The sequence below is a fragment of the Salmo salar genome, chromosome ssa29, assembly GCF_905237065.1.
Source record: "Salmo salar chromosome ssa29, Ssal_v3.1, whole genome shotgun sequence".
NCBI classification, from domain to species: domain Eukaryota; kingdom Metazoa; phylum Chordata; class Actinopteri; order Salmoniformes; family Salmonidae; genus Salmo; species Salmo salar.
The window spans coordinates 17,303,153-17,323,676 of NC_059470.1; the positions used below are offsets into that span (position 1 = coordinate 17,303,153).

Genomic DNA, 20,524 nt, shown 5'->3' on the forward strand with positions numbered 1-20,524 from the left:
AGTGAATATCATTAGAGATGTTGAACCTTCCATCCCTCCTCTCTTTTACTAGTCTCCCCTCTCTCCAACAGGGATACTGCAACATACTGTACATGACTTCGGTACCAATCGTGTGTGTGTGTGTGTGTGTGTGTGTGTGGGGACTTTCTTGTCAATTCTGTTCTAAATCAGATGTTTCTCTTGGCATGTCTTCCATTTAAAAAAAGGCCCAGTGCAGTCAAAACCGTGATTATCCTGTGTTTTATATATATATTTCCACAGACAAGGTTGGAATAATACTGTGAAATTGTGAAAATTATGATTATGCCGTTTTAGTGTAAGAGCTGTTGGAAAAGACCACCTGAAATTTCTGCCTGTTTGGTGGGAGGGAGTTTTGGCCTTCATTGGTGACATCAACATGCAGTAAATTACACTGAAAATATAAAAACGCAACATGTAACAATTTCAAAGATTTTACTGAGTTACAGTTCAAGGAAATCAGTCAATTGAAATTAATTCATTAGGCCCTAATGTATGGATTTCACATGACTGGGAATACTGATAAGCATCTGCTGGTCACAGAGAACTTAAAAAAAAAAAAAAAAGGAAAAAAAGTAGGGTGTGGATCAGAAAACTAGTCAGTATCTGGTTTGTCCACATTTGCCTCATGCAGCGCGACACATCTCCTTCGCATAGAGTTGATCATGCTGTCGTGTACGTCGTTCCGGAACAACCCAAACAGGTTCAATGGGTGACATGTCTGGTGAGTATGCAGGACATGGAGGAACTGGGACATCTTCAGCTTCCAGGAATTATGTACAGATCCTTGCGTCATGGGGCCGTGCATTATCATGCTGAAACATGAGGCGATGGCGGTTGATGAATGGCACAACAATGGGCCCCAGGATCTCGTCAAGGTATCTTAGCGCATTCAAATTGCCATCGATAAAATGGAATTGTGTTCGTTGTTAGTAGTTTACGCCTGCACATACCATAACCCCACCGCCACCATGAGGCACTCTGTTTACAATGTGGACATCAGCAAACCGCTCACCAACACGACACCATACACACTGTCTGCCGTGTACAGTTGAAACCGCGATTCATCCATGAAGAGCACACTTCTCCAGCGTACCAGTGGCCATCGAAGGTGAGCATTTGCCCACTGAAGTGGTAAAGAAAACATTCAATACTCTGGAAACAGCTCTGGTGGACATTCCTGCAGTCAGCAGGCCAATTGCATGCTCCCTAAAAATTTGAGACATCTGTGGAATTGTGTTGTGTGACAAAACTGTACATTTTAGTGTGGCACAAGGTGTACCTGTGTAATGATCATGCTGTTTAATCAGCTTCTTGATATGACACACCTGTCAGGTTAATGGATTATCTTGGCAAAGGAGAAATGTTCACTAACAGGTTTGTAAACCAATTTGTGCACATTTTAGAGCTATGCTCTTTTTGTTCGTATGAAAAATGTTGAGGATCTTTCATTTCTGCTCATGAAACATGGGACCAACACTTTACATGTCGCGTTTATTTTTGTTCAGGGTAGTTAATAGACCAATAAGATTTTTTTATTATATATATATATATATATATATATTTTACTATTTTCTACATTGTGCTTCTACACCTGCATTGCTTGCTGTTTGGGGTTTTAGGCTGGGTTTCTGTACAGCACTGAGATATCAGCTGATGTAAGAAGGGCTATATAAATACGATTTGATTTGAACAATAGTGACGACATTAAAACTATGAAATAACACTTATGGAATCATGTAGTAACCAAAAGTGTTATATATATATATTTTAAATTTGAGATTCTTCATAGTAGCCACCCTATGCCTTGAAGACAGCTTTGCACACTCTTGGCAATCTCTCAACCAGCTTCATGAAGAACGCTTTTCCAACAGTCTTGAAGGAGTTCCCACATATGCTGAGCACTTGTTGGCTGCTTTTCCTTTACTCTGCGGTCCAACTCATACTCACCTGAAATGCATTTCAGGTGAGTATGGCAAGAACAGCTCAAATAAGCAAAGACAAACGACAGTCCATCATTACTTTATGACATGAAGGTCAGTCAATCCAGAATATTTCAAGAACTTTGAAAGTTTCTTCAAGTGCAGTCACAAAAACCATCAAGTGCTTTGACGAAATTGGCTCTCATGAGGACCTCCACAGGAAAGGAAGACCCGGCGTTACCTCTGCTTCACAGAGTTCAACTAAACGACATATCATCAACTGTTAAGAGGAGACTGCGTGAAATGTTAATTTTTTATTTCACCTTTATTTAAGCAGGTAGGCCAGCTGAGAACAAGTTCTCATTTACAACTGCGACCTGGCCAAGATAAAGCAAAGCAGTGCGACAAAAACAACAGAGTTACACATGGGATAAACAAACGTAGTCAATAACACAATAGAAAATCTGTATACAGTGTGTGCAAATGAAGTAAGGAGGTATGGTAATAAATAGGCCAAAGTGGCAAAGTAATTACAATTCAGCAATGACACTGGAGTGATAGATGTGCAGATGAGGATGTGTAGAAATACTGGTGTGCAAAGGAGCAGAAAAAAAACAAAAAACAAATATGGGGGATGAGGTAGGTAGTTGGTAGGATGGGCTATTTACAGAAGGGCTGTGTACAGCTGCAGCGATCGGTAAGATGCTCTGACAGCCGATGCTTGAAGTTAGTGAGGGAGATATAAGTCTCCAACTTCAGTGATTTTTGCAATCTGTTCCAGTCATTGGGAGCAGAAAACTGGAAGGAAAGGCGTCCAAAGGAAGTGTTGGCTTTGGGGATGACCAGTGAAATATACCTGCTGGAGCGCGTGCTACGTGTGGGTGTTGCTATGATGACCAGTGAGCTGAGATATGGCGGAGCTTTACCTAGCAAAGACTTATAGATGACCTGGAGCCAGTGGGTTTGGCGATGAATATGTAGCGAGGACCAGCCAACGAGAGCATACAGGTTGCAATGGTGGGTAGTATATGGGGCTTTGGTGACAAAAACGGATGGCACTGTGATAGACTGCATCCAATTTGTTGAGTAGAGTGTTGGAGGCTATTTTGTAAATGACATCCCTGAAGTCAAGGATCGGTAGGATAGTGAGTTTTACGGGGGTATGTTTGGCAGCATGAATGAAGGAGGCTTTGTTGCGAAATAGGAAGCTGATTCTAGATTTAATTTTGGATTGGAGATGCTTAATGTGAGTCTGGAAGGAGAGTTTACAGTCTAGCCAGACACCTAGGTATTTGTAGTTGTCCACATATTCTAAGTCAGAACCTTCATGGTCAAATTGCTGCAAAGAAACCACCAATAAGAAGAAGACTTGCTTGGGCCAAGTAACACGAGCAATGGACATTAGACCAGTGGAAATCTGTCCTTTGGTCTGATGAGTCCAAATTTGAGATTTTTGGTTCCAAACTCTGTCTTTGTGAGACGCAGAGTAGGTGAATGGATGATCTCTACATGTGTGGTTCCCACTGTTGAGCATGGAGGAGTGATGGTGTGGGGGTGCTTTGCTGGTGACACTGTCAGTGATTTATTTAGAATTCAAGGCACACTTAACCAGCATGGCTACCACAGCATTCTGCAGCAATACGCCATCCCATCTGGTTTGCGCTTAGTGGGACTATCATTTGTTTATCAACAGGACAATGACCCAAAACACACCTCCAGGCTGTGTAAGGGCTATTTGACCAATGAGAGTGATGGAGTGCTGCATTTAGATGACCTGGCCTCAATGACAATCAGATGACAATCATCCAACCTCAACCCAACTAAGATGGTTTGGGATGAGTTGGTCCGCAGAGTGAAGGAAAAGCAGCCACAAGTGCTCAGCATATGTGGGAACGCCTTCAAGACTATTGGCAAAGCATTCCTCAGTAAGCTGGTTGAGAGAATGCCAAGAGTGTGCAAAGGTGTCATCAGGGCAAAGGGTGGCTACTGTGAAGAATCTCAAATATAAAACACTTTTGGTTACTACATGATTCCATATGTGTTATTTAATCGTTTATGTCTTTACTATTATTCTACAATGTAGAAAATCCCATGAATGAGTAAGTGTCCAAACTTTTGACCGGTACTGTATATACAGTATGTATTGTCACATACACTAAGTATACAAAACATTAAGAACACCTGCTCGTTCCACGACAAACTGACAAGGTGAATCCTGGTGAAAGCTATGATCCCTTATTGATGTCACTTGTTAAATCCACTTCAAATCAGTGTAGATGAATGGGAGGAGACAAGTTAAAGAAGGATTTATAAGCCGAGACAATTGCGACATGGATTGTGTATACAGTGCATTCGGAAAGTATTCAGACCTCGACTTTTTCCACGTTTTGTTACAGCCTTATTCTAAAATGGATTGTTTCTTCCCCCCTCAATCTACAAACAATATCCCATAATGACAAAGCAAAAACACTGTTTTTTTTATTGTAGCAAATGTATAAAATAAATCTGAAATATCACATTTACATAAGTATTCAGACTCTTTACTCAGTACTTTGTTGAAGAACCTTTAGTAGCAATTACCGCCTGGAATCTTCTTGGGTATGACACTCTCAAGCTCTGTCAGGTTGGATGGGGAGCGTCGCTGCACAGCTATTTTCAGGTCTCTCCAGAGATGTTAGATCGTGTTCAAGTCTGGGCTCTGGCTGGGCCACTCAACAACATTCAGAGACTTGTCCCGAAGCCACTCCTGCGTTGTCTTGAGTGTGTGGTTAGGGTCATTGTCCTGTTGGATGGTGAACCTTTGCCCCAGTCAGGTCCTGAGCGCTCTAGAGTAGGTTTTCATGGATCTCTGTACTTTGCTCTGTTAATCTTTCCTTGATCCAGACTAGTCTCCCAGTCTCTGCCACTGAAAAACATCCCCACAGCATGATGCAGCCACCACCATGCTTCACTGTAGTGATGGTGCGAGGTTTCCTCCAAACATGACACTTGGCATTCAGGTCAAAGAGTTAAATCTTGGTTTCATCAGACCAGAGAATATCGTTTCTCATGGTCTGAGAGTCCTTTAGGTGCCTTTTGGCAAACTCCAAGCGGGCTGTCATGTGCCTTTTACTGAGTGGCTTCCATCTGGCCACTCTGCCATAAAGGCCTGATTGGTGGAGTGCTGCAGAGATGGTTGTCCTTCTGGAAGGTTCTCCCATCTCCACAGAGGAACTCTGGATCTCTGTCAGAGTGACCATCAGGTTCTTGGTCACCTCCCTGACCAAGGCCCTTCTCCCCAGATTGCTTAGTTAGGCCAAGCCCCAGCTCTAGGAAGAGTCTTGGGTGTTCCAAACTTCTTTCATTTAAGAATGGAGGCCATTGTGTTCTTGGGGACCTTCGATGCTGCAGACATTTTTTGTACCTTTCCCCAGATCTGTGCCTCGACACAATCTTGTTTTGGAGCTCTACGGATAATTGCTTCGACCTCATGGCTTGGTTTTTGCTTTGACATGCACCGTCAACTGTGGGACCTTATATAGACAGGTGTGTGCCTTTCCCAATCATGTCCAATCAATTGAATTTACCACAGGTGGACTCCAATCAAGTTGTAGAAACATCTCAAGGATGATCGATGGAAACAGTACGCACCTGAGCTCAATTTCGAGTCTCATAGCAAAGGGTCTGAATATTTAAGGTGTTTGCTTTTAATAAAATGTGCAAAATGTATGAAAACCTGGTTTTCACTTTGTCATTATGTATTGTGTGTAGATTGACGAGGACAATGTTTTATTCAATCAATTTTGGAAGAAGGCTGTAACATAATAAAATGTGAAAAAAGTCAAGGGGTCTGAATACTTCCCAAATACACTGTGTGTATCATTCAGAAGGTGAATGGGCAAGACAAAACATGTAAGTGCCTTTGAACAGGGTATGGTAGTAGGTGCAAGGGGCAACGGTTTGTGTCAAGAACTGCAACACTGCTGGGTTTTTCACGCTCAACCGTTTCTCGTGTGTATCAAGAATTGTCCACCATCCAAAGGACATCCAGCCAACTTGACAACTGTGGGAAGCATTGGAGTCAACATGGGCCAGCATCCCTGTGGAACTCTTTCGACACCTTGTAGAGTCCAAGCACTGATGAATTGAGGCTGTTCTGAGTGGAAAAGGGGGGGTGCAACTCATATTAGTAAGGTGTTTTCTAATATTCGTTATACTCCCGGTACAGCGGAGAGGTGCAGTGAAATGTGTTGTTTGAAAAGAGAGTTCCAAACCGCTCTGCCAATAACAGGTCGTTTTCAGTTTTCCCCTCTCAAACTACTCCTAGACAGTCCGAGCAAAATTCTCGCTTGAGAAATTTGCTAAGAAGCTACTTTTGTTTCTCTTTGACATTTTAAATGTAAAACAATAACAGTAAGGTACTTCATTCTTGCCCAGAAATGATTTGATATTGAGATAAAAACAGCTGCAATGGACCTTTAATAAGAAAACAAGCTTGTGTTTTGTGAATGTTTAACACATTTAGTCATTCAAATACACATTATTATTTAAATGAACGTGTGGTATCTAAACACAGACTCATGTGGCCAGTTTTACAGTTGGCTGGAGATTTGACATGATTCAAACTGCCATCTTGGCAGCATTGATTATGGTCAGTAAGTAAAGCAAGGCATAGTGATTCTATAGGGCCCTAACAGCTTTCTGCTAACCCCCCCCCCTTCCGTTATTGTAGGCAGAATATCAATTAATGCAGAGTATTGATGTTAAATATCGACTTCCTCTCTGGGCTGTGACATACACAGTTGAGAGGAAATGGGTAATAAATGCCTTCCCAGGCCTTATGTACAGTGTGTGTGTGTGTGTGTGTGTGTGTGTGTGCGTGTGTGTGTGTGGTTCTGTGCGCGCGTAGTCCCTCCCACTCTTAACAGCCTCTAGCCTAATCCCCCATTCACACCCACCAGACGTGCACTACACAATGAATCAGTGTGGATTACACATAGTGGGACAAGTGGGTGTTAGGTCCTCCAAATGGAAACATCAAATGATTCTTGGAAGGATGCATATAATGGTAATGGGCACCATAATGGTGAAAGAGAGGGAGTGAGAACCTTTAATGGTGGAATAAACCTAGAGTAGATCATTCTAAGGCGCCATAGACCTTCACTCTGCACTTATTGACAAAAGAGCATTCGAAATATCAGCAGACTTCAAACGGATGGACTAAAGTGGAAACATGACATTCCATCGTTAAATCAAAGCTTACAGTATATGTACATTACTCTTTATTCAGTTTTCAATCATCTTTCTGTTGTCATAATGTAATATGACAGGTATCTTGATAATGTTATAACAGCTTATAGTAATTTAGACCAACCATGATTTGTCACCTATGTGGGGACATTATGACATGACATGACAGAGCGCCATGGTGGATAACATGGTATTTTGAAGCCTTTTCAGTTTACATCAGCCCACACACACACGCCACTCTGTTGTGACATACAAGTGCTATGTGATTTGTGGGCTTGTAAATTGAGTGACATGATGGCTTTTATCCTGCCTTATCATTGCCCATCCTTCTACTGGTCGACAACGGTGGCCACTTAATCCAATCTGCCCGACAGCAGCGATTGATTTATGGGGGAGTTAGAATCGGAGGGGAGATGGAGGTCACAAAATGGCCCCGGTCATCGGGGCTCTGAAGCTGCTGTCATGACGACCTATATGACCTTTAACATTAACCCTAGGGCCTCTACTACTCAATCATTTGTTTGCCAGCAACATAGTATGGGCTGCATTTAAAGAGCGGAAGTCTTGAGAGAATGCTTAAAGAAACTTAAAAAATAAAACAATAATTCAGTGTTACCATGGCTTCATTAAATTGTTAATGAAGCCATGAAGGATTTGTGAGAGCACAGCTCAATATCAGAGAGAAATAGGAGAAATGATTACGAGGGCGGTTCAGAAGTACGTGCTTTTAAAAAGTCTCAAATTAATCTCTGGGTTGTTCCACGAAATGGGTGCCTTTTGCGAACTAGAAATTGTGCACAAATATTGAATTTTAAAAGCCCAGTAAATAAAATTGTGCCTTTTAATATAGACTACAAGGAAAATTCAATAAATCAGATGTTTTATATGAATAAAGACTTGCCAAAATGCAGCATTTTGACATGTCCCTCTGTGCATCCTCTGTGACTTCTAGGGAAGATTTTAACCCAGTTCATATCTGACCACAACCACAAGTTTTCACCATCATTGTAAAACACTAGTTATTTTGTTGCTTTGACAAAGTCACTTCGAAGATTACAATCAATCAATCAATATATATATATATATATATATATATATACACACACACACACACACACACACAGTGAGGGGAAAAAGTATTTGATCCCCTGCTGATTTTGTACATTGGCCCACTGACAAAGAAATGATCAGTCTATAATTTAAATGGTAGGTTTATTTGAACAGTGAGAGACAGAATAACAACAAAAAAAATCCAGAAAAACGCATGTCAAAAATGTTATTAATTGATTTGCATTTTAATCAGGGAAATAAGTATTTGACCCCTCTGCAAAACATGACTTAGTACTTGGTGGCAAAACCCTTGTTGGCAATCACAGAGGTCAGACGTTTCTTGTAGTTGGCCACCAGGTTTGCACACATCTCAGGAGGGATTTTGTCCCACTCCTCTTTGCAGATCTTCTCCAAGTCATTAAGGTTTCGAGGCTGACGTTTGGCAACTCGAACCTTCAGCTCCCTCCACAGATTTTCTATGGGATTAAGGTCTGGAGACTGGCTAGGCCACTCCAGGACATTAATGTACTTCTTCTTGAGCCCCTCCTTTGTTGCCTTGGCCGTGTGTTTTGGGTCATTGTCATGCTGGAATACCCATCCACGACCCATTTTCAATGCCCTGGCTGAGAGGAGGAGGTTCTCACCCAAGACTTGACGGTACATGGCCCCGTCCATCGTCCCTTTGATGCGGTGAAGTTGTCCTGTCCCCTTAGCAGAAAAACACCCCCAAAGCATAATGTTTCCACCTCCATGTTTGATGATGGGGATGGTGTTCTTGGGGTCATAGGCAGCATTCCTCCTCCTCCAAACACGGCGAGTTGAGTTGATGCCAAAGAGCTCCATTTTGGTCTCCTCTGACCACAACACTTTCACCCAGTTGTCCTCTGAATCATTCAGATGTTCATTGGCAAACTTCAGACAGGCATGTATATGTGCTTTCTTGAGCAGGGGGACATTGCGGGCGCTGCAGGATTTCAGTCCTTCACGGCGTAGTGTGTTATCAATTGTTTTCTTGGTGACTATGGTCCCAGCTGCCTTGAGATCATTGACAAGATCCTCCCGTGTAGTTCTGGTCTGATTCCTCACCGTTCTCATGATCATTGCAACTCCATGAGGTGAGATCTTGCATGGAGCCCCAGGCCGAGGGAGATTGACAGTTCTTTTGTGTTTCTTCCATTTGCGAATAATCGCACCAATTGTTGTCACCTTCTCACCAAGCTGCTTGGCGATGGTCTTGTGTAGGTCTACAATCTTGTCCCTGACATCCTTGGAGAGCTCTTTGGTCTTGGCCATGGTGGAGAGTTTAGAATCTGATTGATTGCTTCTGTGGACAGGTGTCTTATATACAGGTAACAAACTGAGATTGGGAGCACTCCCTTTAAGAGTGTGCTCCTAATCTCAGCTCGTTGCCTGTATAAAAGACACCTGGGAGCCAGAAATCTTTCTGATTGAGAGGGGGTCAAATACTTATTTCCCTCATTAAAACGCAAACCATTTTATAACATTTTTGACATGCGTTTTTCTGGATTTTTTTGTTGTTATTCTGTCTCTCACTGTTCAAATAAACCTACCTTTAAAATTATAGACTGATCATTTCTGTCTCAGTGGGCAAACGTACAAAATCAGCAGGGGATCAAATACTTTTTCCCCCCTCACTGTGTGTGTGTGTGTGTGTGTGTGTGTGTGTGTGTGTGTGTGTGTGTATATATATATATATATATATATATATATCATGTACCCTTTTGACATGTACCCTAACATGTAATATTTTCATATTTTAAAACATTCATTCGAAATTCCTTTTATTTTTCGAAGACTAACAAAAACAAGGGTCTCTCAACAGAGCACTGAGCGGACACTGCATAATCTTTTAATTTTTAAAGCCTTTTACATTTAATTCAGCTCGTGTCATCCTAATTTTACTTTAAAATGACCTGCGGAAACAACTTTGAACGACCACAAAATACAAAATCCTCCTGTTGCGAGGAACCTGCGCCGCTCAGTCAGCAGAGCTCAGTGCTAATTATCGGAAGTATTAGGTTACAAAGTAAAAGGTTACTTTTCAGATACAATGTTCATGATATGCTAGAGAAAGAACCCACCGAATGACTCAGAACATGAACAATCATATTTGTCTTGGTAAAATGTATTTTATAACCTAAGGAAGTTCAAATTTCATCATCAAAGTGCATCAAAGGACACCCTACACCAAGTTACACTGCTCAAAAGGCACCTAATTGGTGGATGACCCCTTTACTCACCCTTTTCACAGAGCTCTCTAAGAGTAGCTCAGTTTTTAGAAAGCTATCAATTATATCAATCCTTAGTTGATTCCAACCCCCCACCTTGGGTCCTACAGAGAATATTCCTGCACGGTCAGCTATGTGCATTCTATGGATGAAAATGAAACAGTGAGAGAGAGAGAGAAGAAAATAAAACACACAAAGAGGGAGAGTGACATAAAAATGTAAAAGAGGTGTATAGAAATAAGGGGACGAATCCAGGGCGTGTTAAAGAGAGAAGAACAGAGATGGAGAACCATTGGAATACTTGACACAAATAAGAAAATGAGGAAAGGACCCCAAAATGTAGACGAGGGATAAAGAGAGAAAGACAGGGGACACGAAGCTCACCTTGACCCCGTGGCCCACATCGTCCAGCACGTTGTAGTCGATGGGCTTCCTGATGTATCGGACCGGCCGCTCCATGTTGGCAGGGGCGATGATCTTGTGGGTCCTCGACGTGTTCTTGTTGGTTGTGAGGATCCCGATCTCTCGCCTGGCCACCTTCTCCTTGTGGATGTCCACCGTCTAGCGACACGGGAAGGGGGGGGGAAAGACATGATAAGTGCCTTATACAAGAGCTGTGGGACATGGAGCAGGGACCTTTGATTGAATTACAACCTTGTCATATAGTAACTAAAGTGGGTTTAATTGAATCATGTCGCGGCGGTTTTCATCACCAAGCTCGCAATCCCTTTACGTAGCTGGTACACACCAGCAAAAATCAATTACGGTACATAATAGAAGCCGAATGGAAGCCGTAATGACCCGCCGTGTACAGACCATGATGCCTTTGGCTTCCCTCCAAAATCGGTAGTGACATGTTGTTCAATGCTGTCATAAATGAACAAAACACTATGGTGAAGACTACTCACTTCTACCACCAATAATTCATTCTTGAGTTATGGTGATTCCAGGATATTATCATTTGCCCTCTTGAAACAGTAAGCCTCCGACTATTTCAATTGATGACTTGTACCATTTAAACTCAGCAAAGCACCAGGAATAAGGTCAACTAGCAATGCAATCATTTGAGAATCCTATAGCATTAAAACAAAACTACAGGCATAAAGCATGTGCATTCATTAGACACAGAAACCTAAACTTGAATCATACGTCAGTATTATCAAATCTAAATACAGTGTCCTACAATGCATATTTCCAGGGATCTCGTTTCTATCCATTATAACTAAATCTTCAATGTTAGAAGGCTGATAAAATAATGAAGCCCAAGGCCAAAATGAGATATATTATTGAAGTTTCATGGAGAGAAAGGAATGTTTTGCTTCTGTAAATTATGGCTGTTTGATACATCGCCTACTGCTCTTTAAAACTGACTAATTATCTCATCCTTTCATTTATAGGCTCCAGTCCACCACTTCTGTTAAGACCCATGGGCATTTGCATAGCAACAAAGTGTGTGTGTTTGAGAGAGAGCTAGAGAGAGAGAGTGGGAGAGAGGAGAAGAAGAGTGAGAGTGTGAGAAAGTTTGTTGTGAGTGAGAGGAACAGACTGAATGTGTTGGTGTGTGTGTGTGAATAGTTTGGAGGTATGCATGTGCACACACTGCGGTATGAACCAGGTCTAACCAAGGCCCACACACACACAGACAGAGGATCTCTAAAGTTGACCCTTCCCAGAGGACCACGCCACACAGAATGCCCCGTTGAATTTCAGGGCTACACTCAAACTCTCTGCCAACTACACTTACCATTACGAGTCAGCGAAGCACTGGGCCTTCCTCAGCCGTAAGAACCCGGTGTGACGGTTCTTTGAGATTTGTCTGAGGTCGTTTGTCATCACTGTACTGTGTCTAGACTGTTTACTGAAGTATCCTGCATCCAAAGACTGAGAAAGACGCTGGAGATATCAAAGATCCCATGCAGACTGACAGTAATGAGAGCAGAGTATTGTGACAGGGTGCAGAAGAGCTATGAAAGGCTCCGTCTTATCAGCTGGAGAGGAACAGTCATCCTTTTCAAGATTCCCTTTTTGATTGGATTGTTTTCATGTTCAAGCAACAGGGATTTTCCTCACAGCGTCTAGGAGAAGAGAGAACTGCTCAGTTCGGCAAGTGATGGTAAATCAGTCACAGTTCTACCCATCACAACAAGTACTACCATCCCAACCAATGTGAAATCTATCAAAATGATCACCGTCAATGTCATCGTTTTTCCATTCTCTCCTTTCCCGGGCTCCAATCGGGCATAGAAGAGCCATAAAGCAAATGATCTTCCTCAGAGGAGATGAAAGGGGACCAATGTCAGCCGAGGGCCGGCCCGGGTAGTCAAACCAACGGCTTTCTCAGGGGAGGGAATGCTGGCCAGAGCCAACAGACAGAGGATTCCATTCATGCCACAGACAGACAGGACTCTGGACTTTGAGTCTGCCTTATCTCGGAGAAGAGAAAATGAACTAGAGTTTGTTAGGTAGCGTTTGCACTGTTAGCGCTGTGACAGTAAGTTGGCGTCATCTACTTCTGTATATCGGTAGTTACTTCATTACCAGCTCATGCGTAATATTTGCTCCCATACAAATCCTCTCCATGATCCATAAAGAAACAATATTCTCTTCAAAATGCCTTGTGTATTTTTATGAGTTAAAAGGAGAAAGGGGGCGAGTCGATAACAGTAGTCCATTATGACTTGTGATTGGACGGCAGGACATAAGTGCACTTTATTCAAAAGGACTAGTCCAACAAACCCTTCAATGTGTACGGCACTGAGCCGTGTACCAAACGTCCTCCAAACATTCTGGTCTACCATCAGAGTGATAAGGTTGTTTTCTAACCCAACATCCAATAATTGAGCAGAGAGACTGGGGGGAGGTTTACAGCAGGCTTTCATAACACTGAATTATGAACGCCGGGGTACTGGGAAAATAAAATAAACCCAACACTGGTCCCAGTAAATCAATTCTCAGTTAGATCAAGAGGTTCAGTGAGTGGCTTGCAGAGAGCAGTGAGGACTGATGGTCAGAGGAGTGGAGTTAAGTGTTCCTGGCCGTATTCCAACAGTCCAGTCTATGACCTTACCTCACCCTATTTGGCACCCACAACAGAGCAACATATGGGAGGGGGGGGGGGGGGGGTCCTGTTGGGTTAGATTCCATTGTAAAGAGTAAAGAAACAGGCTAGGTGGTTTGAGAAATCACTATTTTATTAGTAGGATGGATGACTCAACAGCAGTTGTCACTTGTCACCAAGTGGTAAGCTACTTGTGGTTACAGTAAGTTGTTCCCGCAATGATTATTCATTTAACAACCTCTTCAGAGGCTTCTGGAAAAGTTCAGCTATAGGAAGTGAACGATGCGCAGAAGAAAAACTAGGACCGTAGCAAAAGAACCCGTCAGTGATATACCGCAGCTAGACTTGGAAACTGACCCCTGATGTTAGAACGCACTAACGCTCCTTATCAGACTACACAGTGTAGCACAAACAGCCGTGCAGCTGGCATCGGGAGGAAGTTAATACCCTTCCTGTGTGAGAAGAAAATAGCTTTGCTGAAGTACGGCTCACAAATGTTACACAAGTGTTCAGACTTTGAGAGACAAAGTATTAGGGATTTCTTAGAGAAAAAAATAAATAAAGGATTTCGACCAAAATTGATGTGTGCTCAATCAAAATGTTTGCCGACTGAGATAGGTTTTTTCAGTTCAGTATCAAACTGGCTGCTCGGTCACACGTCCATACCAAAAGTCCTTTCCTCATGAATGTTAAACTAGTATTGTGCAAAGCTTAAAATGAGGATGCATGGTGAATGGCTATTCCCTTCCAGTCTCAAACCAGACAAAGAGTTCAATCAATGCTGTTTTTCAGAATGACTTTTGCTGACCAGTGCTGAACTGGCTTTATAAAAAGAACCTTTTCAGGTCTACAGCTGAGCACAATACCAGCCGATTTGCGTTTGTACTTCAGGAGGCTGTCTGGAGTTCTGCTGAATAGACCTTGCCCAGCTGGAAGGACGATTCACATGTGTTCTCAATCACTGTCATCCACATGCCCCGAGTCGGCTCGCTTTTATCCCAGAACACACTGGGCAGCCTTGGTTTGGCCTTCTCTGTCAGCAAGCCTTTAGGAATGTGTGTGTGCAAGTGTGTCCGTGTGGAAATGAAGGAGCTCCTCCATTTCTCTCTACTTCTTATCTCTGGACCTTTATTCTTCTCCCTCTCTCTCTCCCTTGCCCAGCAAATCCTCTCCTCCTCTTCGTCAACCTCTTGTCCTCTTTTCTTATCTTGCCTTCCTTTGCTTTTTGATTTCCATCATGTTCCATTTTTCCCCTCACCTCACCCCGCTCAGCCTTTTTCCTCTCCTTCTGCCACTCCTCTCTTTCCACTCACCCACCTTAAACCCAGTGAATTGTCACCCTCTTCCATGATTGGAGGACCTTGGTCACCATTTGTCTTGCTGCCAGTTCATTCCTTCCCCATCATGCATCTACCAGCTGGAGTCCATGGCTATTTCAGGACATTAAAGCAAATGTCATTTTTTGAAGATGAGGAAGTAATCCCTTCCATTTGGGCTGTGGGTGGCTGGTCAACCTTTTCACTGTACACCAACACTGTGGTTGCTATGTTGGATTGTCGTGTTCTTTGTAGCAGCAACAAGAAACTGCTTCAGTAAAGACTTGTCCGAGTACTTTCTCTCAATATTGTGAGAAACAAGCTCAGAACATAGTTCAAAATGTCTGCTGTAACTAGTTCCCCCAAGTGGTAAAGACTAGTATAAGTGGAATCACACACACACACACACACTGTGATGATGGATCCCGGCTGGATGATGTCTCAGACTAATGGGATGGGGTTGTTGACCCCGGTCTCCCTCCCTCTCTATATTGATTTACACCTCAACTGATTCCTCAGACAGTGGGGGGGGGAGAGGAGGGGAGAGAATTGACACATTTACACAAGGGCCCTCCACATCATCAGCAGGGGGATTATAAATCTCACACAGGCAGGGCAGAGAATCAAAGAACCTGGAATGGAATTTCGGAGCCTTTCGTAAACCTGGCTTGACATCTGTCTTCAGACATACCGTACACACACGCTGTTCTGTAGAAAATCAGGGGGAGAGAGATAGAAAAAGGAGAATCTCCATACTTTGATTTGCTGCAGAGAGTTGGTTTCACTGCTGTAACTGACAGAAAGAAAAATGGCAGTTTCAGCGCTTTGGCAGCGTGGTAGGAGGATGATAGCCGCAATAAAAACGGCAGCTTTGCACAAATCCATGGACGAACAGAAATCCAACAGATCTGTAGCCATACGGTTGGGCTGGGTGAACATTACCGAACAAATATTCCCTTCATGCCACTGTGTGTGTGTGTGTGTGTGTGTGTGTGTGTGTGGTTAGCTCGACTGGACAAATGTGCCAATCGATAATAATAGAGTTTAACCATACATGATTATATTTGGACAGAAAGAGAGAAAACGGAAATGCCCAGATGTTTCAGCAAACTGGCAGAGTCAGCCGCTTCCTGGAGAGATACCACCCACACACAAAAAGTATCTAAAACCCAAACCGTTTGAGCTACAAAACTAACAAGTCACTACCATCGAAAGATGACTCTCACGAACAGGGCAGTGTCGGTTGTTTTGCTCTTCGACATCCACAAGCTTTAACGGCAGTCGTCTGAACTCTGTCGCAGATGTCCTAATTTTGAACAGGTCTTCTCACAAAAATCAACTGTCCAGAACGAAAAGGTCGGAGCAACAAACTAATGCCACCAATATCGAAAGGGGAGACTCGCGAGCACAAAGGTGTTAGTTGTTTTGCTCTACGATGCACACAAGCTTACGGGGATCGTCTGAAGGTAACCCAGGACCGGTCTGACCAAATGGCACAACGTTCATAGGGGGTAAAAAAAAAGGATGAATAACATGCCCAAACATGTCAACAACAAAAAATAAATCAGAGTTTTCTTATTTATATCTCTCAGATATAGTACAGACACTTCAAAAACATAAGCCTTGTGATTTTTTTTTGGGGGGGGGGGCTGTGTATTTTTCCATGTACAGATGTGTATCTATGAGCTATAGCAGTAAAGGCCAAATTCAATGTTTACTGAAATTACATTTTTTTTTTTTATACATACAGGAGTTCTAAAATCAAATGGCTAAATGATGCCTTTCATGACCATCTTAAAACAATTCCATATGTTAACTTAATGCGATCTAAGGCCACGGTATCTTCACCGATAGCAGAAGACACAACGAGTTACAACAATGAAGCTCTATCACAACTCTCACTGTGTCTGGCTTCTGCCAACTTGACCAAGCACATCTATCTGTGGCGTGAGAAACAACAGCGGTTCCGGAAAGGTGAGGACAGATCACTCAAAGACAAACCTATAGCCTGGCTTCTGTCGGTTTCTCAGGGCACTGAACGTCATCCGCGGTGCGAGCCATCACGGCTGTCTAGGAGCACTGAGAAAGCCCAGTTTCCCCAGCACATCATGTGAGAGCTTCCATCTAACGAGTGAGACAAAATGTCCACTCAAGGAGTCCTCTAGGGGACCAGGTTCTGGCAGCATATGTAGAGTCTCTTCGGAAAAACAGAACTCCTCCGGTGAATCTAACACCCGCTCTCTAGAACACTTTCAATATTGCATAGCCGGGGGCGGGGGGGGGCGGAAGAGACCAGCTAACTATTTGTCCGGTGTGAGAAAACTAAGGCAGATTGTCTTTCCCCATCAGTGAAAAACAGTATATCAGAGAGTCGGGACAACATGCCAAGGTCGACCATTTGTTTGTGGGCACAGCACATTTGGGGTTTCTGTACAAAAACACCTACTGTGATTTTTCCCATGTAGCCTAGGCATGTCGCCAATATCAAGTCAAAGACTGGACTCTCAAATTCAAGTACAGAACGGACCATATTAGCATTGCAGAAGCTACATTCGCATATTGGGTTGGGTTAAAACGTCCCACTTTACACAACTGCACCACATTGACATTGAAAATAAAAATTAAAAGTGGGCTGTTCCTCGAAATGAGTGCCTTTTGCGAGCCTTTGATATTTAAAGTAGAATTTGTGCACCAGTATTGAATTATAAAAGCCTGTTATATTAAATTAAGTGCCTTTTAATATAGACCACATGGAGAATTCAACAAATCAGATTTTGTAAATGAATAGACTTGCTAAATTTCCAAAATGCCGCATTCTGACATGTCCCTCATTGCGCCCTCTGTGACGTCTTGGAAGATTTAACCCACGTAATCCCATGGCTAAGGGTTAGGGAAAATATATTTACTTGGATTCTCCCCAATTTCGTGGTATGCAATTGGTAGTTACAGTCTTGCTGTAACTCCCTTACGGTGTCAGGAGAGGACAAGGAAATCCCTGCCGGCCAAACCCTCCCCACGCTGGGCCAATTGTGCGACGCCCCATGGGTCCCCCGGTCGCGGCCGGCTACAACAGAGCCTGGACTCGAACCCAGAATCTCTAGTGGCACAGCTAGCACTGCGATGCCACTGCGCCACTCGGGAAGCCCTTGAAAATATAATAAAAAATAAAAAAAGGAACACATTTTTACTCCCCATTTAATCCTGAAAATTCACAGAAAAAAAAGCTGTCCGTGTTTGTTTGTATGGTCCACCACTCATCACGAGTGTCAGTATAGCATGATTTGGAGTAGGGGAAGGGTGCTTTCCTATGCATCATCAGACCAGCTTCCCTGTTCTGTGTTAACTTCTAACCCCTTTTCCCCTTCCCCCTTTCAAAGCTTCCTCCTTGCAAAAACATTCCTCTCCGCGTAACAAACCATCTTCAATTAGATCCAATCATATTTTCCGGCGCTCTACTGTTCCCCATGGCTCTATGAACACCAGTGGGACATTCCCATCTAGAGGAGACAGAAATCAAAATGCCGTTCCTCAAAGCTAAGCCCTAGTCAGTGTTTTCACTAGGTCTTCGTATCAGGCGGGGCCCAACTATCTCGGAAGCGTCACCAAATAGGTAGACCGCTGAAGACCTATGCTCCATATACCGTATGTGCCAATCAGAAATGCCCACCTGCGTAATTACTGATTAGCTGTGTGAGTGGCAGATGTTTAGAACCAGCCTGAGAATACACTCTGGATGGCAGTGCTTCATTTCAAAGCCCCTAAAACCTAAAATAGCATTTTAACAAATTCAGGAAATGGAAAAAGTCCTGACTTTTCAAGAATGTTCTTGGTTTTCCTACCTTGTAAGGACATTCTTGACCTGATAATGTAGCCACACACACACACCATGCATACAAATACATCCATTCCAACCCTACCCTATGTGCAGTTACTTGCATAGAGAAAGGCACGCATGACAGAGAAAGGACACACTGACAAGCATTGGGATTAGCAGGAAACACCGGCCCCCCAGCCACGTACATACGCTCATCTGTGGAAGTTCATATCCTGTTTGGATGAAATCCATCACCGCCCAGCACACAGCAGCATGAGGGAGGTCAGAGTCAGCACACACACACAGGCAGCAGGGGCTTTTCTGCATAGAAAGGTCTTTGGGCGGGCCACGTTTATTTATTATCTGTATAATTTTGGGATGGAAAAACATTCAATATAAACGTCTACAACCAGATATCAAGTGTGTAGAGAATATAATGGCCCTATATCTTAAAAAAAAAAGAAGATCATCTTTGAGAACTAACAATCACCAGAATTAAATCTAGTCAGCCAGGCCGTTGCTGTAAATGAGAATGTGTTCTCAATCAACTTACCTGGTAAAGTAAGGTTCAAATAAATCAATCAAACAACTCCAGAAGTTAAGCATTCAGGAATATTGATGTTGTCACTCAGATAGCATAAACACAGGCAAAACGAGTAGAATTGAAGGAAATTAGCTTTAAAACTGAAAACAAAAAATGTATTCTCAGACACATGACAGGATATGTAGAATTGTGTGTAGAGGTGGCAGGTAGCCTAGCGGTTAGGAGCGTTGGGCCAGTAACCGAATGGTCCCTGGATCGAATTTCCGAGGCGACCAGATGAAGAAAAAAAAAATAAATCTCTCGATGTGCCCTTGAGCAAGGCACTTAACCCTGATTCCTTTAAAAACAGCTACGCCGTGTCACTGCGGTCAGCGACAGCGCCATTGACCCCCACCACGCACACCCCCTATAACCCATTTTGATCCAGATTTCCATTTTAAAAACACACACACACAGCTGTGCTCATACTAATTAGCACGAACGCGTCACATGCACGCAGTCCTATAATCTCAAAACAATCAACTATCGAGAGCCGTGTATTATAGAGTTGTGGTGTGGCAGATTCTTGGCGCATGGAATAACTCAGCGTTGTGAGCAGCACTGACTTCAATTAGCTGTCTGGCAGGCCCAAGTGCATCCGTGCCACAGAGGAACCTCATGAAACGAGGTGATTTACAGTAAGTAGTGTGAACGACCGTGGCAGCCAAGTGAGTGGTGTTCTGTTTGATGCTTTCACATGCACTGTTTGACATACAGAGTGTACAAAACATTAGGAACACCTTCCTAATATTGAGTTGCACCTTTTGCCCTCAGAACAGCCTCAATTTGTCAGGGCATGGACTCCACAAGGTGTCGAAAGCGGTCCACAGGGATGTTGGCCCATGTTGACTCCAATGCTTCCCACAGTTGTGTCCAGTTGGCGGGAAGTCCAGTGGGTGGTGGACCATTCTTGATACACACGGGAAACTGTTGAGCATGAAAAACCCAGCAGCGTTGCAGTTCTAGACACACCTGGTACCTATTACCATACCCCGTTCAAAGGCACTTAAATATTGTACTTGCCCATTGACCCCCTGAATGGCACACATACACAATCCATGTCTCAATTGTCAAGGCTTAAAAATCCTTCTTTAACCTGTCTCCTCCCCTTCATCTACACTGATTTGAAGTGGATTTAACAGGTGACAAAGGATCATATAGCTTTCACCTGAATTCACTTGGTCAGTCTCATGGAAATCGGTGTTCCTAATGTTTTGTACACAGTGTAGACAGCTCTGCGAAGTCTGATACCATCGCTAGCTGGGCTTCTCCCTTTACCAAAATA

The 20,524-nt window shown here is 43.1% G+C and overlaps 1 protein-coding gene across 21 annotated transcripts in view; it reads right to left on the minus strand.

Moving 5' to 3' along the window:
• LOC106590302 (abl interactor 1) overlaps positions 1-20,524 on the minus strand; it is a 64,885-nt gene that overhangs the window by 23,656 nt on the left and 20,705 nt on the right. For 19 of the 21 annotated variants that reach the window (XM_014181169.2, XM_014181165.2, XM_014181160.2 and 16 more), the window contains one exon: positions 10,853-11,029. In XM_014181169.2, the coding sequence (XP_014036644.1) occupies positions 10,853-11,029 (177 nt within the window). Of the gene's footprint in view, positions 1-10,852; positions 11,030-12,212; positions 12,720-20,524 lie in introns of those variants that run through there. The other 2 variants (XM_014181172.2, XM_045710885.1) reach the window with 2 other exon arrangements.